The 20,764-nt window shown below is 40.7% G+C and overlaps 1 protein-coding gene across 1 annotated transcript in view; it reads left to right on the top strand.

Moving 5' to 3' along the window:
* The window catches only part of dock8 (dedicator of cytokinesis 8), a 93,338-nt gene that overhangs the window by 20,879 nt on the left and 51,695 nt on the right, over positions 1-20,764 (top strand). Inside the window, exons 3-8 of the mRNA XM_072433122.1 lie at positions 7,548-7,723; positions 8,537-8,608; positions 10,631-10,739; positions 13,953-14,162; positions 14,538-14,623; positions 16,949-17,015. Coding sequence (XP_072289223.1) covers positions 7,548-7,723; positions 8,537-8,608; positions 10,631-10,739; positions 13,953-14,162; positions 14,538-14,623; positions 16,949-17,015 — 720 coding nt within the window. The remainder of the gene's footprint in view (positions 1-7,547; positions 7,724-8,536; positions 8,609-10,630; positions 10,740-13,952; positions 14,163-14,537; positions 14,624-16,948; positions 17,016-20,764) is intronic.

Here is a 20,764-nt window from a genome sequence, read left to right on the forward strand (position 1 = left end):
GAAAATACCCACATTTTTTTTGAATATTGCCCACCCTACATCAGCCCTTCTACCCTGCAGCTTACACAGACATGACTTTAATATCATGGCTGGATTTAGAACGCACACACAGGGATTTTAATATCATAATCTGTGGGCTGATAGTCGCACATTATTCAGCAGTCACGTTTCAGCCATAAGGAGAGGTTTTTAGAGCCACCGCCAGCTTTAAACTGGTTCTATATATAGAGGCACGTATAACTGCTGCTGCTGCTTTCTGAAAACTGTACCAGTATTACCAGTTATATCAGAAATAATCTCTGCCTTCCCTTAAACTTTGAAGTTGACTTATTTTAGTCCTGGTTGAGACTTAATTTTAATCTTATATTTAATCAACCTCATGTTGATCTGGGTTTGTCTCCTTTATTTTGAAAATGTTTACAAAAACTAGGTAAAACAGTACATGGAATCAGAAACAGAAAGAGGTTTATATATTGCCATTTTCAGTGAATAAAAAGAATTCAAAGATTCACAAACTCTGAATTTTCTTCAGTGATCAGGTGCAACATGAAACGACAATATAATAGCAACACATAAAAAAATAATACCGGTAATAATAAGGCATGAATAAAAATTGGTTTAACTAAATAAGATAAAAATAAACTTTGACTGAATATACACACACAATTTACAGTTTAGTCAGAGTGCAAAAACTAGCAGTGCATGATTATTAAGTGACAGTTGTTAAGAAGTGTTCACGAGTCAAACGGTATGAGTGCAATGCAGGAGTAATATAATCAGTAGAGTTGGTCTCAAAGTTAGTAAATATAAAATGGACCTGTAATTATGGAAAAACATCACGATTTATCAGTGTATTTGGTGACTGACACCATGACCAAACAATGAAAATGCATTTCATTCACGGTTCATTCTTAATGTGACACGCTTTACAAAATCAAGCTTTCTGAAGGATAAAGTTCACGTTACATAACCAAGAATAGATTCAATGGAAATACACTTTTTTATTATTAATACTTTTTACTTCTTAGATTATGTCAATTCTATAGTTTTTTTTTAATTATTCTTCAGTGTGTTTTTTTCTTCTCCTTTCTTCCTTCTTCTTCCTTCTTCCTTTTCTTTTCTTTATTCTTATCTATTGTCATCTTACTATGTGCCTCATCATATAAATGCATTATCTCTGCCTTATTTATCCTGCTTTTAAAACTACACTCTGCAACCTTAGAGATTTAGATTACATTTTCTGTTACAAATATATCATATGTTCCCTTTGTTTGCATGCACACCAAAAATCTGATCATTATCTGATTTCTGGAGGTATCAGATTATTGCAGTGATATGTGAGTAATCCTGTTACCGGTGGTGCGTTCTGATTGTTTATCCCTGTGCAGGTTTTTACAACGAAAGACAAAATGTTTTAGCATGAAAGAGTTACTGACACATATTCTGAACTGCAACACACACCAAAAATCAGACGTCATTATCGGGTTATCTGATTATTCTAGTTATCAGATTTGAATGTACCCACTCGCATCTCTAACTGCCGGGTTCTGAGCGCCAAAGTTGATCTGTTCAGTGGATTTTCGGTCATAACTTGCATCCCGCTGCACGCGCGTCGTTCACTTCCTGTCTGTCGAAACGCCACTTGATGGAGGGACCCGTTGTAATTTCACTTCCTGAATTCAGTGCGGTTCATTTTTTGCCACAACTCGTACAGCTTTGAGCATCTCTGCGCCCGCTCTATACGCGTGCCAGAAGATGATGGTTATATACTTGTACTCATTGATTTTTCTATTGGATTTAGTACCTTGAGTATCATGCAAATTAGACTGGGTAATATGCAAATTAGATTCAATTTAGTTTTTTAAGTTGTGCAAAAAGTCATCGGGTGTCAGATGTCGCATAGGTTCCTATATCCGGACTGCGCCATTTTGTCTACTTCCTTTTTAGTGCCGTTGTGAACAGGGTAAGTAAACAATTTCTCTACAAACCACGCTGGGATGTAAAGTGCATCCATGTAAAACCATTAAAACCGCTGTTGCATCATTTTAATAAGTTATACGGTTAAGTTTGGAGTTGTTTAGTTTGCGATGCAGACGTTTTCTTCAGTGTTACACAAAACTTGGGATTATTCAGATCACGATATAATACAAGAAGTAAGAAATAACAATTGTGACGGCAAAATCGGATGCAAAAAGTATTTCCAATGCAATCAACATTACAAAAAAGAAGATTACTCGTGCTTTTTAGTCGGGCTTAGAAAGTTTGCGTTCAGTAATAGTTTAAATGAAAATGAATGAATACTTTCACTGTTATTTGGTGTTAAATATTAGTGGAGTTTATGAAAGCAGTGTGTTTCCATTTGCCTGTTACACTGGACCGTGGTGTTGGACTCTAAGTAAAGTAGTGTTCTTGGTCTTTTCATGGTTCCACAGTGAAGCGGGCGCTCATCAGAAGCATGCATACATTAGCATGCATTAGTTTTGTTAGCGTCCCCGCGCAGTGTGAGCGTGACACAATGATTGTTTGAGTTTTGCAGACTTTATGCATATGGATGCGGCAGAGTTGTCACAAGTCGACTCTTTATATCGACTACAAAGCGATAATGAAGCGCCGTCTGGTCTCGGCCGAAGTGACGTAAATGTTAAAAATGTGTGCTAATAGTGGTGTTTTTGTACGAAGCAGAGAATATATTCCCCGGGGTGGGTTTATGTGTAAAGACTTGTCTGAACGGAAATGGAATTTGTTGTATTCCAGAGAGTCTGTGACTAATCCTATCACATCAGTCGATTGTAACTTGTATGGGAGGAGTTTGTAGTGGATTAATCTGCAGTACAAAAGTGTCGTTTACATTGGAGTGTTTTCAATGTAAGTGTAAAATCAATAAATAATGCATATTCTATGGCTGTAGTCGACTAAAGAACTAAAAACTTGTCCTGTTCATCAATTAGTCGATTTAAAGGAGGATTCGACCATTCTTAGCCCAATATTATATATAGATATAAACTTTATTCGTCCTGGAGGTAATTTCATTGCGGCTTTCAATGAAACACACTCTCGCACTGTCAAGACTAGTAGTGTGTATTTAAATGTAAAAAGGCAATTTCACTCCATGCATTCTCCTTTTCTTTCTGCTGTTGTGTTTATACATTTTTTACAATCCCCAATCAAATAATTTGTTAACTAATACATTTTGGTTGACTAAAATGGATATGTTTATTAGATAGATGAACTATCTTCATTGCAGACTCAAAGCGACAATATAAAAACATAAATACAAAAATAAGAGCCTCCTAAGACTCGATTAACTGCTTTATCATCTGAACTAATGAACTAAGGGCTGTTGCCTACTTTCCTTGCATATTTTGAGCTGTGATACTGTATCTAATGTTGATTTTTGAAATTTTCAATGACATAATTGAATATTCAAAGAATGCATACAGCTTTGTTGTCTGTTTTATACATTGAAATGTATATCATAACATTAAAAAACATATTATAGCTGCTTGTCTTTCCTCTTGGACTTTGAGTTTCTCTCATCAGGACAAAGCTACAGAGCAACGTCCACACTGTTCCGCGTGTCTGAGTTTAGACAATGCTACAGTTGTCAGCAGACGGTACAAAGACCTGCTCCTCTCTGGTGCACCACAGACTGAATCCGTAGTAAGAGAGCGATGGCCAAGTGTTTTAGCCTTTTGTGTGCCTTTGTGTGCTCTTTACATATGTCTTTATTTTGCTGCTCACTGTAAATCTGCCAGTGCCATCAGATTGGACAGCTGCCCCGTTTGCTGTCACAGAAACACCTGCCTTATGTGGTTCCTCTTTGTATCACTAGATGTTATCGCCTCTTTATTTTCCCTGAACAAACTCCATTCAGTCCCCTGGCAGCAGCTCTGGTGCTGTGACAGGTTCAAAATCAAACTGTTTGTACTGTACATGAAAGCAGCCGTCTTTTGAAGCGCAGCGGCTCTGGAGATGGACGGATAAAAATAGACTGTGCCTGGCTGTCTAACACGGAACAGATTTTCACACCTTTGTTTTTAGGCATGCGTTTTGAGGGCTTTTGTTGCTGGACAAGTATGGGCCAATTGGAGAACACATGACAGGATTGAACATGTCGGTCTCACCTTGAGTTCTCAGTAACAGTTCATGTTTGTAGACAGTGTAAACCCATGAGTTGAGTTCACCAGGTTAACTTTGTTTAGATTTTTGCTGAAGTATGTCCATAACAAAGTCCACATGTTGTTAACTCATTCAATTTGTGTGACTCCTGAGAAAATAAAAGCAGCTGATTAAAAGCACTGTAAATATAATGTGATTTTCTTTTTTAAGTGGACATCGCTGATTACACATTAGTACACTTTAATCACCATTAGAGATGCACCGATTCCAAAATTCTTGGCCGATACCGATTTACGGTTTTCAAGGAGGTCTGATCTGCCAAAACCGATTTTTCCGATACCGATTTTCTATCTAGCCACTGATTTCCCACAAACTACCCAGTATTTTATGAAAAAGGTGCATGTATACAGGACACACGTTTTATAATCCATCCATCCATCCATTTTCTACCGCTTGTTCCCTTTCGGGGTCGCGGGTATAATATAAAATGTAATTTATTTTGTGGAAAAATAGAAAAATAAATAACTATATATAAAAATAATATATATATACAGAACTATATACTAACTAACATGGCCTGGAGAAGAGTGGGGGACACAGAGGAAAAAGGAGTCCATTTCTCCTGCAGAAGATGCAGCTCCAATGGTTCCAGATTGAAATCAAATGAACTATTTTCATATAGTAATTTATACATTTGTAATTTTACACATTCTTTTGAATGAGCTGGAACCCTCTGCAGGAGAGGAAGCAGGTGGAACATGAGGAGGGTCAGTCCCAGAGCGCTGCCAGGACCTCCCTCTCAAAGCTGGAGGACTCTGGCTCCAGGACCTCCCTCTCAAAGCTGGAAGACTCTGGCTCCAGCACCTCCCTCTCAAAGCTGGAGGACTCTGGCTCCAGGACCTCCCTCTCAAAGCTGGAAGACTCTGGCTCCAGGACCTCCCTCTCAAAGCTGGAGGACTCTGGCTCCAGGACCTCCCTCTCAAAGCTGGAAGACTCTGGCTCCAGCACCTCCCTCTCAAAGCTGGAAGACTCTGGCTCCAGCACCTCCCTCTCAAAGCTGGAGGACTCTGGCTCCAGGACCTCCCTCTCAAAGCTGGAGGACTCTGGCTCCAGGACCTCCCTCTCAAAGCTGGAGGACTCTGGCTCCAGCACCTTCCTCTCAAAGCTGGAAGACTCTGGCTCCAGCACCTCCCTCTCAAAGCTGGAGGACTCTGGCTCCAGGACCTCCCTCTCAAAGCTGGAGGACTCTGGCTCCAGCACCTCCCTCTCAAAGCTGGAGGACTCTGGCTCCAGGACCTCCCTCTCAAAGCTGGAAGACTCTGGCTCCAGCACCTCCCTCTCAAAGCTGGAAGACTCTGGCTCCAGCACCTCCCTCTCAAAGCTGGAAGACTCTGGCTCCAGCACCTCCCTCTCAAAGCTGGAGGACTCTGGCTCCAGGACCTCCCTCTCAAAGCTGGAGGACTCTGGCTCCAGGACCTCCCTCTCAAAGCTGGAAGACTCTGGCTCCAGCACCTCCCTCTCAAAGCTGGAAGACTCTGGCTCCAGGACCTCCCTCTCAAAGCTGGAAGACTCTGGCTCCAGGACCTCCCTCTCAAAGCTGGAGGACTCTGGCTCCAGGACCTCCTTCTCAAAGCTGGAGGACTCTGGCTCCAGCACCTCCCTCTCAAAGCTGGAGGACTCTGGCTCCAGGACCTCCCTCTCAAAGCTGGAGGACTCTGGCTCCAGGACCTCTTCCTCGTGGTTCTACAAAAAACACACATTGCAATTTAGATGACACAGGCTAAAAAACAAATTGTAATCCAACCAAATGCTTTTACACACCTGTGGGTGCAGCAGAAGGGCCAGCATCCCCTGAAGGAGCAGCAGGAGCAGGAGCAGCAGGGGCAGGAGCAACAGGAGCAGGAGCAACAGGAGCAGGAGCGGCAGGGGCAGGAGCAGCAGGAGCAACAGGAGCAGGAGCAACAGGAGCAGGAGCAACAGGAGCAGGAGCAACAGGAGCAGGAGCAACAGGAGCAGGAGCAACAGGAGCAGGAGCAACATGGAGGGCTGACGGCAAATCCAGATCTTAAAGAACATTGTACAGCAGTTATATTTGAGCCCAGTACATTTACTGCAATATTATTAAAACTTTTACTATTATAATACAGTATATTAAATGAGGCACATATGCCAATATAATTTTCCAGTTTCATCAGCTCTTTGATAACTTCACACCCTCACTAGAAGCACAATCAGCTGTGCACTATAGATTCTAGAGCACTATAGATTCTAGAGCACAGCAGATTGTGTAAACATTTCTTTGAGGCTGTGGGACAATTAAATAGTCCTGACATTGGATTGTAGTCACTCATTTCGCTGTTCGAGTCAGTAATTTAAGTTTTGTATCTACGTCATGTATGTCTCAAATGCATCAAAGTATTTTTAAAGTCTCATTTCAGGTGGATGAGATCTCTTGTTAGCATTAGCTCGTAGCCTAGCTCTCTGCTAGTTGAGCAGAACAACAACAACAACAACAACTAACTCTTCTGACAGCCCTGCTGCTGCTTCTTCTGGCTCCTTCATGTGTCCCTACTCTTCTGCAGATAACTCTGAATAAACACATGAACTCGTCAAACACAAACCAGCACAAATTATTTTGACCGCATCAACTATCAACTCGTAGATTGTAATCGTCTCAAAGTTTTAATAACTTACCCCACAGTCCAGTCTCCTCTGATCCTCCTCCAGGCTCGCTCCTTCTTGTGTTCCACCAAAGTTGAACAAATCTGAACTTTTCTGCGACGAACGATTTTAACACTTTGAAGCTTATGCCTGTCAAAGCGTCTAGAGCGGAAAACAGCAAAACACACCCTCTGCGCCGCGCTCCACGCCGAAAAAGCAGGAATCACGCCGTGGGAAACGCAGGAGGTGTTCGACACACGTTTACATAGACTTGAGTGTAAACTGGACACTTTGGCCGCCGCGCTCTGAAAGAGTCTTGTAGTTTTTAGCTGTTTTGCTCTGGGCGCGTTGAGCTGCTACGCACCGCGCATGCGCACATGCGGGTCAGTTTGGATCGGCCGAAAACCGGCAATTACGACATGGACCGGCCGGTCACCGATTCTAGCCGATTCAGCATAAAACCGGCTTTTTTAATCGGCGGCCGATTGATCGGTGCATCTCTAATTACCATGGTTTATCATTTCTAACAGTCTGCATGTGTTGTTTGCCCCCAAGTTTGCCCCCAAGTTTCTATCTGTAATACATAAACACGCATACACACGATCCTGACTAAATGGCTGACATATCTCATGCATCTATAGCGCATTAATATTTTGCATTCCAATACAAACTGAAGGGTGGGAAGCATGAACACCAAACCATCTCAACCCTGTACGCGTTTCCGCATGTCCGCATTTTGACAGGCTTGTTTTCCCTGTGTCCCTCAGCCGCAGTCGTACGAGGCTGTAGAGCCGCTGGACCTGGAGGAGTTCTTGATGTCTCAGTTACAGAGCGGGGACTCGGGCCTGATGCAGGAGCTCGGAGACTTCCCCGACGATGACCTGAGCGTGGAGCAGGTGGAGAGGGAGTGCCGCACTGTGCGCCACTCTGTCCCCGAGGATGGGTGGGTCTATAGATATATTTACTACCTGTAAATAAACATAAGAGATTCATTGTCGTTGCGGGTAATGTTTACCCAAGATAACGGATTGAACCCATTAAATTGTAGTTCCGGAGCTTTCGAGTGGACTAAGCAACAACAGAGCATTGTTGTAAGATGAAGGAATCCCCAGTTTCAACAATTTGCTGAATGTCCTCCCTGCTCTCAACCCCATTTTCCATCATATTGTCCTATCCAATCAAAAAATCCTTAAAAAATAATAGAAAAGTGTAGTTTAGACATTGTGTGCATGCTCTAATGTTTGTAATTGTAAGACACAATCTAAGTGCTAAAATACAATTGCACAATATGAGAAAAATCTAGTCAAATTAAACTTGCAATATGGTTGCTGGGGGTGCGCAAAGAGGGTTATTTAGATATAGCTTTTGAAATATATTGCTTCGATATAACAGTATAGTGGTTGCAGTATGTGATTATAAAAAGTCTGCTCTACGGAGTTGCGGCCTGCTTACAACAAAGGTGACGGATCGTGTCGACAATGTTATAATTATGATGTTCGATCCCGATCTCTGACACGGCTATAATAACATTACTCTGCGTCGTGCACCATTTTATTCTGGCCGTTCTAATTGATTAGCGGAGTTACAGAGGGAACTGTACTCTTTGTGTTTGTGCTGTCGTTTTGAGTTATGCAAGTTTATCTACAACCTTGACCATGAAATATTAAGAATAACATGGCGAGAATGCAAATCTTCCCACTTATCTATGTGTTTCAAAGTCGGGCTAATGTACGTATTCTTTTGTGCTGCTCCCCAGAGTGGAGCTGGACCCACACGTGAGAGACTGTGTGGAGAGTTACACCCAGCCTTGGATCGTCGTCACCAGAAGGTAAACAATGTGGACGAAGCAAGACATTGGGCATCGTTTCAACCTTGTGATAAGATGCATAGTTCTGGCAGTTGTTGTCAATGGCTTCCACCCTGGAATTCACATAAAAGTGGTAACCAAAAGTGGTAAAAGACATATCTGTGTCAGTTTCTGTTGCAAAACCTGTGACATAATGTAGATGTAGAGTATTTGATTTGAGATGTTTCTAAATCAGGATTCAGTCCACAGTACACATTTTAAACTAGGGGTGTGGAATAATATGATGGGATATTTTTTGTTGCGAGGTCTACAATTTGAAAACATGTGGTTTGGAGCAGAGTTCAGACTTTGAAGGAAGAAAGTTCACCATTGATTTTGTGTTAAATGGCACTGATTCAAAGTCTTTATTGTTTATGATCAGATAAATTAATGTTGAAAGACTTTTTATTTGTATTTAATTACAATCAGCCATATTTTAAAGGCGCAATGGACGATTTTTCGGCGATTTGAGAACGCAGGCGGAAGTGTGCATGCGCACTCCCCCGTGTGGACTGATACAACACACACGTGCGTTTGTTTATTAGCGCAACGGAGTGCATCGCATCTCTCGTCTCCCGTAGATTTCTGTCCACTTCTGCGTCAGCTCGAACTGTCTTTCTCCGTCTTCATTTTGCCCCGTACACTGAGGGAACTATATTCTGATAGATCCATGCGCTTAGGCATGCGGAAACGTGGGGACGAACCGACGCTGCTGCAGGTGAGCGATAGGTGCGTTTTATGATTGATACTTGGCAGGACAAATGATTTATCCACGCCACGAGGAAATATGATAAAAAAAAATTGCTGAAAAAAATCGTCCATACCACCTTTAAGTCTGAAATATGAACTATTACAAGAATCCATCCATCCATCCATCCATCCATTTTCTACCGCTTCTTCCCTTTTGGGGTCGCGGGTGACTGGAGCCTATCCCAGTGACTTCGGGCCTTAGGCGGGGTACACCCTGGACAGTGGCCAACTTGTCGCAGGGCCACAAGAATCCATACTAATTTTAATTTACAGAAACATGTCAATCTATTAAAGGATCTTTTACTACCTCAAATAATTGTTGCTTTGTTGCAGTGTCAGATGCATTTAATTGTGTAGCCCTATTCATTGTTGTTCTCAGTAATTTAGCCATGAGTAATAGTAGTATCTGTATCAAAAGAAGTATTTCCTGATACAAATGTTTGAACTCTGGAAAGCCTATGATGCATCCTTCGAAGAATTTGTATGTCACACCTCCTCCTCTTGAGTTTTAGTTTAGGCTATTAAAAACAAAACAAGAAGAAGATAATTCCTAGTTACTACCAAGATACTAATATTTATTTGAGTATGAAAACAAGTTACCCCTTTGATCAGGTATTGATGCTGAACTATTTAAAAAAAAATTGTCATTGTGGGAATCAAAATTGTTGTCAAGTATCAAGTCTTTTCCTTATAATCAAAATTGTTCATCAATCATTTGAAAGAATTGACCAGTAACATTGTTGTGTCAAGATTATATGCAGAACTAGCCAGTGATTAACAGATGCTTTAAAAATAAATATTGTAATGTTAATGTAATTTTAATGTTTCTACTCTGTAGCACTACAATAAAATAGAAAGTGCAATACAAATAAAATGTATTGTTATAATTTATACCACTATCGTACTTTACTGTTACTAACCCATATGTTAAAAGCGCATTGTATGTAACTTTTCTGGTGGAACCTGCTTTGCCTGGAATGTTCCACTGTATGACTTTAAACAAATCTATCTTATCTCTCTATCAACCACCAGGCCAAGTTACAGGTCAGACCTGTGGAGTGGTAACCTTGTCATGAAATGGTTGTAAGATATGTGTCTATATAAGTCTCCACAGAGAACGTATGTGGCATGTGGAGTTTTTCCTGCAGTCCAGTGATTAGAGGTGCAGAGGTGTATCAGTGTCAGCCATGCCTGTTTTTCCTGGCGTGTCTAGTTGTCTTGCTAATGTCACTGTCTTTGTGATTCTATCTGTAGGTGCCAGGGAGACGGGTGGAGCTCATACGCCGAGCGAGCAGGACTCCACAAACTCCTCCAGAAGCAGACGTTCGAGTCCGACGTTCAGCTCGAGAAACAACACACACCTGTAAATACACTCCACACACTTAACTGCTCCTTAAACACTATTACCGTAGTAACGTTTCTAAATTTTCCCGGCCGGTGCTGCCTCACATTTTATTGCTTAAATATTGGGGTCCACTTTTCACTACACCTTATTAAATCATGAACCATTCAATTAAATTCACTGATATTGTCATCGTACAATTACAACAAAATGTGTTTGTGCCTCTGTAGTATTAAAACCTGTCCACTCCCATCACGCACATTCATCATTAAAATGTTACTTTCTGTAGGTTCAGTTTAATAATGGCTTTAGGTAAAAAGCAGTTCTTCTGTCTAGACATCTTTAATGCACCTAAATCAGCACCAGATTGATGTGTATCCATATAACATGTACACATAGTTATTACTTACCGTATTTTCCGGACTATAAGTCGCACTATAAGTTATTCATAGTTTTTTGCCGTGGTGCGACTTATACTCCAGAGCAACTTATTTGTGATATTATTTGTTATTTTCACACTGACAACCGCAAGAGGGCGCTCTAGGCTCTAAGCGCAGAAGAAGAATTTGCACTTCCTCTACCTCTGGAGTTTGTGGAGTTGTTTAGAAGTGACACAGAGGAAGAAGAATTCAATGGATTTAGTGATTTGGGGTAAAACTGATGCTTTGGTAAACTTGTTAGCATGTTCTTATGCTATAGTTATCTGAATAACTGTTAATATGTTACGTTAACATACCAGACACTTACCACATGGAGTTATAGACAGACCGTCATCCCGATTCTGGAGCCCAGAACTAACCGTAAACTTAACCCTAACCCTAACCCTAACCCTAACCCTAACCCCAACCCCAACCCCAACCCTAACCCTAACCCTAACCCTAACCCCAACCCCAACCCCAACCCCAACCCCAACCCCAACCCCAACCCCAACCCCAACCCCAACCCCAACCCCCAACCCCCAACCCCCAACCCCCAACCCCCAACCCCCAACCCCCAACCCCCAACCCCAACCCCAACCCCAACCCCAACCCCAACCCCAACCCCAACCCCAACCCCAACCCCAACCCCAACCCCAACCCCAACCCCAACCCCCAACCCCCAACCCCCAACCCCCAACCCCCAACCCCCAACCCCCAACCCCCAACCCCCAACCCCCAACCCCCAACCCCCAACCCCCAACCCCCAACGCCCAACGCCCAACGCCCTAAACCTTATTGTTTAAACCCGAAAAAAAATTAACTTGTGAGTCGAACTCAAGACTTCAAAAATGCGAATCTAACCGCTGGGCCAACACGTTAAGTAGACCGTTTGCTGCGAGACAGAATATAGTGGCTAAATCGGGATGACGGTCTGTCTACAACCGCATGTACACTTACCACAGTTGGTTGTCTGTGCGTCATGTAGCTGAAGGTGTTACGTTAGCATACGTACACCTATTCACCATGTTCTCTAATCTGTTATTATTCTAAATTGCATTTCAAGATGAAATGTCTGTTCTTGGTCTTGGGGTTTATCAAATTAATTTCCCCTTAATGCTTATACTCCAGTGCAATTGGATTTTCTTCTCTATTATGCATTTTTTGGCTGGTGCGACTTATACTTCAGTGGAACTTAAAAGCCCGGAAAATACGGTAGTACTTTTGAACTCCAACTCTCCCACTGTTCCCACTGTCCTTTGGCCAACTGTGTGTAATGGTTAAATTCCCTTTCCGGATGGCAGCCAATCAGGGCAGCTCAGTGCCTCTCCTGCTCTTGGCTCACTCTCCACCCACCCCTCCCGCTCCACCAGCTCCTATTCTTGTCAATCAGTCCAAAACAAATGACCCAGTTAGAGCTCCGGGCTTCCCATGATGTGCATGCCAGTGACAGTGTGACAGAGAGAAAGACGAGCACTGTTCACAACTTAATTGCTTCCCTCTCCTGCTCAAGCTGCTTTTAGCGTTAGCCTTGGGGTCCGCTGTCTGTGATGGCTGTGGCAGGGAGGTCGCTTTTTGAGTGGTCAGTTCTTGCCTGCGGTGGAGCAGATGATGATGGCACTATGGCAGCAAAACGGACAAACGCAGACATTTATTTGTATTCATTTCGTTTTGTTTTACGATGCATAAATAATCCGTGTTACTTTGAATATGTCAGAATTAACCGAACCTTAGAAATACTGCATGTGTTTAGTGTTCTAAGTGTCTTGCTTGAAGCTTCTTTGGTGACAATTTGCTGCATCTCCTGAGCCTAACATTGATAACTATTACGGCTTCAGGGCTGGACCCTTCGCCGCTCTCTTCAAAGCTTTCATTTTGTTCAGTTGAATGATTAATAAATAGGAATGTAATTTTATAAAATGCATATCAGAGCATAAAAAATTATCTAAGAAATGCAGATCATACAAATGATTCCAAATGTTATGCAAGAAAAACATGACCAGAGACTGTTTTTTTGTCTTCAGGCCAAAACAGAAGCGTCTAGACATGTTCTTTGGCCTTTAGGTGTTTACATATGCTAATTACATGGAACATAAAACATGGTATTGGCGAACAGCTATAGCTGGAAGAACTGGAATTTTGAATGTTAAGCTGAAATGTGAATACATCTCATGAGTTTAATGTTTTCTTTGAGTGCAGTCTTGGAATAATCTATTTTAGACACAATTCAGAATTTATACTTACCCTAACCCTACATTAATCCAAATTATGCTCGATTAAATGCATTTTATGGGAAGATGATTTGCATTAGAGTGCTTTTTTTGACCTTTTCTTTTGTTTGTTATATTTATAAATGAAAATATCTTAAAATTGCACATCTTTTAACAGTGCATTTTGTTAAAAAAAGTAAAATAAACATTGTACTATTTTCAATCTGAGTTATTGCATTGTATGAAATGTTGCTCTAGACCTCGAAAACGAACACATTTTGAAGTGTGTTAAATTGCTACCGAGCACATCAATTGCAACAAGTAAATAACACAATAAAACACACAAGGAGCTCGTTAGTCAATAATGTGTCTTTGAGATTCATTTTTCAACCCTCTTCAACTCAAATCTCGTTCTACAAAATTGCTACAATTTATTGTTCCAGCTTTCAAATATTGAATATTGTCCCAGGCCTATCTCTCCTTATGTGATTGCTTTAAGTCTTTTGGGCGCTCCACACGTGTTTTACCTGAATACATATCTTTAATGTTTCTGTTCTGTTGCTTTTGCATGCCCACTCACCCCATCTGCTGCTGTGCCCTTGCCCCAGGTGAAGTCTCCGTCTCTGGCCGCGCTGCGTGACGACTGTGGCCGCACGCTGACCTCCACAGACTTCAACCTCCGCTGCCTGACCCCTGACCAGAGAGTTGAGGGCCTGCTGGGGTTTAGCAGTCCCGAGGAGCTCGACCGATTCAACCAAGAGGCCAGGCACGGGAACAGACACCCAGAACTGTTTGCACTGTCCCCCCCGGCTGATGAGGTACATGCATGACAGGAGACAGAACATCATCACATTCACAAAATTCAAAAGAGTTTAAAATGGAGGAATAAGGCAGACAAATTGTAAATGTGAAATTGTAAATATTTGGCTCTTTTTTATGAGCAATATTTAAGCCTCATTAATAGGCCGAGTGTGAAGTTATGAAGTGGGTGAGAGTGATCCAAGTTGTCTTTCTCTGAGCGATAGAGGGGTTCAGACTGTACCAGGGATTTTACTGGCCTGGTTTATGATACGGGAGAGTTTGTGTTTGTTGTTTTTAGACTGGAGCCATAATGTAACACTGAAGTTGCTTAATGTTAACTCTTGGTGAAGTAATAGAAGCAAAGACGGTATGTCTCTGCTCTGCTCTTTCAGGACGATGCTGTGGAGATCCGTCCCATCCCGGACTGTCCCAAAGAGCACACTGGAGACCACATTCTCATCCGATGCCAAGCCATCAAGTACATACCACACTTGCATTTACATAATGAGTGTAGCAGGGCCACACATGTCCTCTGTTTCTGCCCTATTGTAAAAACTGTTTTATAGTTTGTGTTGAATGAGACTGATTGTACGACCCTCATGGTTATTAGAATCTGACCCAACATGTGACCACACTCGCATAAGAATACGTGTTCAATGCTTTGTTCTTTTTGTTTTTAGCAATAGATCGCCCTTAATTAGATAAAAGCATTAAACAAAGATATCAATGTTTAATGTCATACTGTGGAGCAGTCCAGGCTAAAATAAATCAGTCACACAGTGCATCTTTAAAGACAAAAGTGCGGAATTATCACTTCATGTCCCTCGTTTGGAAGATTACAATGCCATTTTCCTTTTTGTATCAACACTTTTGGAATATTCTGTGTCAAATAAGACTGATTGTAAAACTCCATTGGCCCCAACAATTTGTACATAGTTGAAAAATGAATTTATGTGAGGAGTTTGTGGGTGGACAACTTGTTTCCCTCCCTCTCTCCATGGGATTAGTCTTTGAACAGATAGCAAGTTCCATTCTTTCTCCATCTTGCTTAGACGGCCAAATTCTTGTATTAACCTCAGCGGGTTTGGAATTCTTTTATGAGCCTGTTGTACCGTGTTATTACTGACTGTAGTTGACTTTCTGTGCCCCGTACAACAGTACAACAATATACTGAAATGGAATAAACCAGAGAAAAGTTGCAGGGTTGTATTTGAGGGTATGGACAGCCGCCTGGTTTATCATGCGTGTGTAGGGTCTCAAACTACATGTATTCAGTTTATGATTAAGGGAGATTTCTTAGCAGAAACGAGACAAGACGGGGCACCAGGGTAAAACCCAAAGAGCTAAGATACGGTCCTTAATCGCGCTCGTTAAAAAAGTCTGAAGGGTGTTTCACGATTCAGGGACTTACACATAGTCTAATCAAACAAACAATAGTCAATAACTCTTTCGTGTAGTTTATTTATCAAAAGGGTAATCAAAAACACCGGAGCAGAAATGCGCACAGGTAAATCACAGGTGATGTTATATCAGATTTAACAGCAGATTTCATGCAGATAATGTTAAACCAGGGTTTTGCCTTTGATAACCAAACGTGTCTATGCTAATCTATATCAAAAAGAGGGAAAGTGAGAAGCTAAAGGGAGGAGGAACAGCTGAGCTCTACCCAAATCACGCCACAAAAGGAACCGCACTCTGAACTCGGCTTACGGTTCTGTAGAGACTCGGTCCGACTGGTCCTTGTCCGCGGACGAGGTCCGTAGCGAGGCGTCGCGTGGAGCGGTGTGGCGGCGAAGGTTCGTGAAGCGGGCGGTGGCCGTGGAGCTGTGTGATGGCCGTGGAGCGGTGTGCTGGCCGGAGCGAGGAAGGCAGCGGCGGCTGTGAGGTCCTTGGCAACAGAGGCGATGTCCGGGAGTTCCTTAGCGGTAGAACGCTTTAGCGGCGTGTTAGATCCTCACGCGGCCTTTACTCAGATGAGAACGTAGCGCTGATCCACGTAAACAGCGTAGATTACTTCAAAAAAAGAAAAGAAACGAAGTAGCAAAGAAAGTCTCTGTCCGGTTTAGCGCTTAAGCTTAGTTCCAGGTAGTTCCAGGTGGTTTCAGGTGGTTTCAGAGTCCAGGGCTGGCATGGCCTTGTCGACCACGTGACGGACGGATTTTGTTGAGACAAAGGAAAAGTGAAAGGCTCGTCCGTGGAGACGGCTCCCAAGAGAGAAGAGAAGAGGAAGAGCAAGAGAGAATTTCTAGCTTGGAGCGTCCTTTTGATACCTGGCCCGCAGGGCATGCTGGGAGCGAAAGGGGCGGGCGCTACAGCGAAAACTTCCTGGCCGAGAAAATAAAACTCGAGTAACGTAAATAATAGTGGCAAAAACATTAAACCCTGTTTTAACATTTACACGTTAAACACTTTTGGCAGTTTGTGCACATTATTTCTTGAGGTAGACACATTTTACATCTTCTTTCACCTGTGATGGGCGCTCGAGTTAAAGCATTGGGAATATAAAACCTTAACAGTGGAAAAATACGTAACACAAGGTGAAACATGCGGTGTACGGAGTTGATTCGGACAAACATTCATGGCATAATCACATAAAACATAGTTTTCACCAGGGCGTCCTCCTGTAAGACTGTGGAGAGAAGATCAGTTATCACAAAAAGTCACAGCGGCTCCCTGCGGTGAGGGAGAGAGGGAGAACGAAAAACCCCCAATGTTCAAAGAGAGATTTTCTGTTATCTGGCCGTGGAATGTCCATCTCCATTCCCCTACACGTGTAACGTTGTTTTCTCTTGCTGCTTCTTAGGTTTGAGATTGACATCGAGCCCATTTTTGCCACGATGGCCCTATATGACCTCAAAGAGAAAAAGAAGGTAAGTGAGAAACGGAGGGAGGAGTCTTGAAAGTCCTGAATGTATGAAAGGTGTAAAGAAAAAAGCACAATAACCATTATTTGGCCCACAATTTATACCACAATTATTTCAAACGATTACTTCTACCGGTAGTCAGAATTAGCTTGTAGAACTAATATTTTATAATTTATTTAGCATTATTTATTTGTAGTGTTCAATGACACTTCATGCACTACATCAATCTGAACAGAAGTTAATCAATTGTATTTTTACTACAACATTTTAGTAACATACTTATTCTTACACTTATAAGTAATATATAGTATATAGTAGTATACTTTCACCTAAGGTAAATTATTGATGATCCTTGTTAGAAGCAAGGTTTCTTGTAGGGATTTCAAAATAAGCAAATCTTGCTTGCAGAAGTCACTATATAATCATATAAATATATATCACCGTCAATGTTATTATGATGAATTTTTAATATGTATATCACATTTCACTGTTTTCGTGTGGTGTCAATAATCATAAATAATTGTATATCAGTCCTAGTTATTTTTTTTTTATTAGTAGCAGTTGGAGAATTAGATTTTAGTATTCCCCATATTACAGTTGTAATTTTGATTTGTAGCAACACCACTAGTGGTTAGATACTGTATAATAGCTGTAATTTAATTGTTTATTTTTTCTGTTAGCAACCTATTTAGTCATTTTAAATTTTTTTAAATGTATTTATTTATTTAAAACTATTTAATTTTATTTGTCACTATATATAATTATTAAAAACAAGATATATATGTTCTTTTATTCTGTTTAGGGATGAGCAATATACCCAAACAAATTTAGTTTTATTTAAAAAAAAAAAAGAAAAAAGCTTTCAATATTTCTTTGCAGCCATTTATTTCTCTGAACTCTGAACTAACAGACGATTGGCTGTGGACCTCTCGAGTAAAAAGGCCAAATCTGATAATTGACAATTAGAGATGACTGAATCGTTATCTCAATTAAAATTTGATTTGTTAAAGACTTGAGTAAAGACTTTCACGTCACATCACACACACCCTTTAGCTTTGGGGGAGGTCTCATCGTTTGGATTTGGGATCAGCCTGATCCGCCCGGGTTTTAGCGCTCGTCGGCCACACATGTTGACGCCTCTGGGACTGTTTGGGTTGTACTGAGACCAATGCAGAGTTTTCACTGTCATCTTGAGCGCTGTGGTTGTTTTTATACCGATTTAGACAGCTGGGGACTTTTAGGTGAAGGGGCATCGAGGATTAAGCTCATATTTACATGCTCTGACTCTCACAGAGGGAGGAGAGAGATGGCCACTGACCTTGTAGCGCCGTTTAGCCCTCTAGAGTCCAGCTTTGTCGTCTTCATTATAGTAATACATCTCTACAAATGTGACAATCGACAAATGATAAAAGGCAGGCATTAAATGTAGTTATTGAAACTGTCAACAAAAAAACATTCCACACTACTATAAGATTATAGATAGTAGTACTTTAATATTGCAGAAAAAACAATACTGCTTTATTTATTCGTCAGTATTTCTGATTATACAGGTTACAATACAACCATAAAAACAAAAAACAATTGTAATTGTGAGAATTTGAGCTGCAATGTCAAGTGCTTGTCTGTTTACGCTGCATTAACTTTATTTTATCATGCAGAAAGCTGGTCTCATGTTAGAACAGGGGTGGGCAAACTACGGCCCGCAGGCCATATGTGGCCTGTTTGTCTTTATAATGCGGCCCACCAAACATGCCAAGTAATATTCAAAAATAAATAAATAATATTTTTTTTGCCCTCAGGCATCTGTCTGCACTTGTATCCTTAATAAATATGATGTGAAATTAATTAAATAATAGATTCAATAGCCTATATTTGACAGAAAAGTGATATTTTATTTGATATTAAATTTTTTTGATTATTCTTTTTCACACCAATGATTGCGGGGCGGCCCTCCGCTACTTGCCTGGATTTGAATATGACCCTCGGAGGAAAATAATTGCCCACCCCTGTGCTAGAAGATTGATAGCAAATTTAGGGTGCCAATGTTTGGTCATGTGTCAATAATTGTGAATAATCTTTAAATCATGATATTCTTTCTCACAAAAACACTCCTAAACCTGGGACTTGTACTGCTAATGCTTTGTGATAAGAAGGTATGTTGATCTGGTCACTTGATCTTCCTTTTTATTTTTAGAAACAAGTCAATAATGAAGTATTGATCATGAATGTATTAGAAGGATATACGTATTTCCTTCTCAGTGTGTGAAATGATAGGTTTGTTCCTGTTCCAAAGAGAGTGAAAAAGTACTGTCTGTGCAGGTCATGTTGCCGCGCTTGTTTGGTCCGTTAGATTTAATTAAAGTGGAACTAGAAAGAAATGTGGCCCATTTTCCACTTCTCTGAATGTCCCCCATTTTTAAAGACCTAAAATCCTCCCTAACTTCATACGGCTTACAAATACCCGTAGCTGTATCTCATTCCGTCTCTTAGGAAACCGTTGGATTGTTTGTTTTAAGTTCACATCTGCGAAATCGGAAGCAGATGTTCTTGTAATACGCCATAATGCAATGCAATTATTCCTGTCTTAAATCCAAATGCCAAAGTGAAGACACACAATCTGACCCACCATGTGGCCTCGAATAACCACTGTATCGTGTTTAAAAAGAAATTATACGACAAAAATGTTGATTCAATAGCACGGTGAACTAAATGAACATATTACAGCCATTGCTCCGACCAATGACAGAATGTATATACTTGAAATAAAGAACAACAATTAGTTAAATACTTCATACATTTTAGAAAACACTCATTTCCAACGTGATGTTTGGGATATTAAGTGGTTTTGATGACGCGCTTGATGTCTTTTCCTGCATGATCTTATTCTACTGGTGATTAGCCAATATAATCTAATAGTAATTTAAAAACTCACATTCCTTTTTCCCAGAGACTTTTCAAAATATTAAAAAAGCAAAGGCCAATCAGCTGTGTGGTAACTAATGTTCACGATGCTATTGCTTTGTTGTTTTTAGTGCAAAAAAAATTCAAAATAAAACTTTAAAATTCTGCTGTTTAATAACGTGGTTGTATAAAATAAAACTGTGCTCATTGTTGTTGTGTGCTCATTAGTTACCATATTGCTGATTGTCTCCAAGTAAGCTTTCAATTTACTTTTAATTTTTAGGTCATTTTATTAAATTGTTTATTTTTTCAAAGGTCTATGGGTAATGAATGAAGTTTACTTATGGAGCTCAACAGTGATCACCTTCCATAAGTTCCCATAACCATGTACTATGTAGAAAGTATTTAATTGTGACGTTTGCCTCGAGCATGTTTTATAAGCGATTGTCTGGATACTGTTTGGTTTGCCAAGTGCTGTTGTCTTATAGGTATTTTAATAATGAAGAATCCTTAAAAGTGACTTAGGTCATCTTCACTCCTTTTAGTAAATCATTTTAATGAAGGGCAGTTTCCTCTTGGATACAAATAGTTGTTCAGACCTTAAACCATGACTCCCCAAGCTGTGTAAAGTTTTGTCATGTCATGCACACTTCGTCAATTAAATTGTTACGAGTCGACCCCATTTTTCACCACTTTTGTACTTGTTTCTGCTACATTGAGTTTGTATTATGATCTTAATCTCTTTGATTGAAAAGAAAAAAATATACATTATATTTACATAGCAATTAGAACATCGTATTTTGTACGAGGGAATCTGACTATTTTTGTTTTAAATTGCAATTGTTTAAAAAAAA

Source organism: Eucyclogobius newberryi, unplaced genomic scaffold, assembly GCF_026437365.1.
Source record: "Eucyclogobius newberryi isolate DKJ021-1_F unplaced genomic scaffold, fEucNew1.0.hap1 SCAF_6, whole genome shotgun sequence".
In the NCBI taxonomy this organism is placed as follows: Eukaryota; Metazoa; Chordata; class Actinopteri; order Gobiiformes; family Gobiidae; genus Eucyclogobius; species Eucyclogobius newberryi.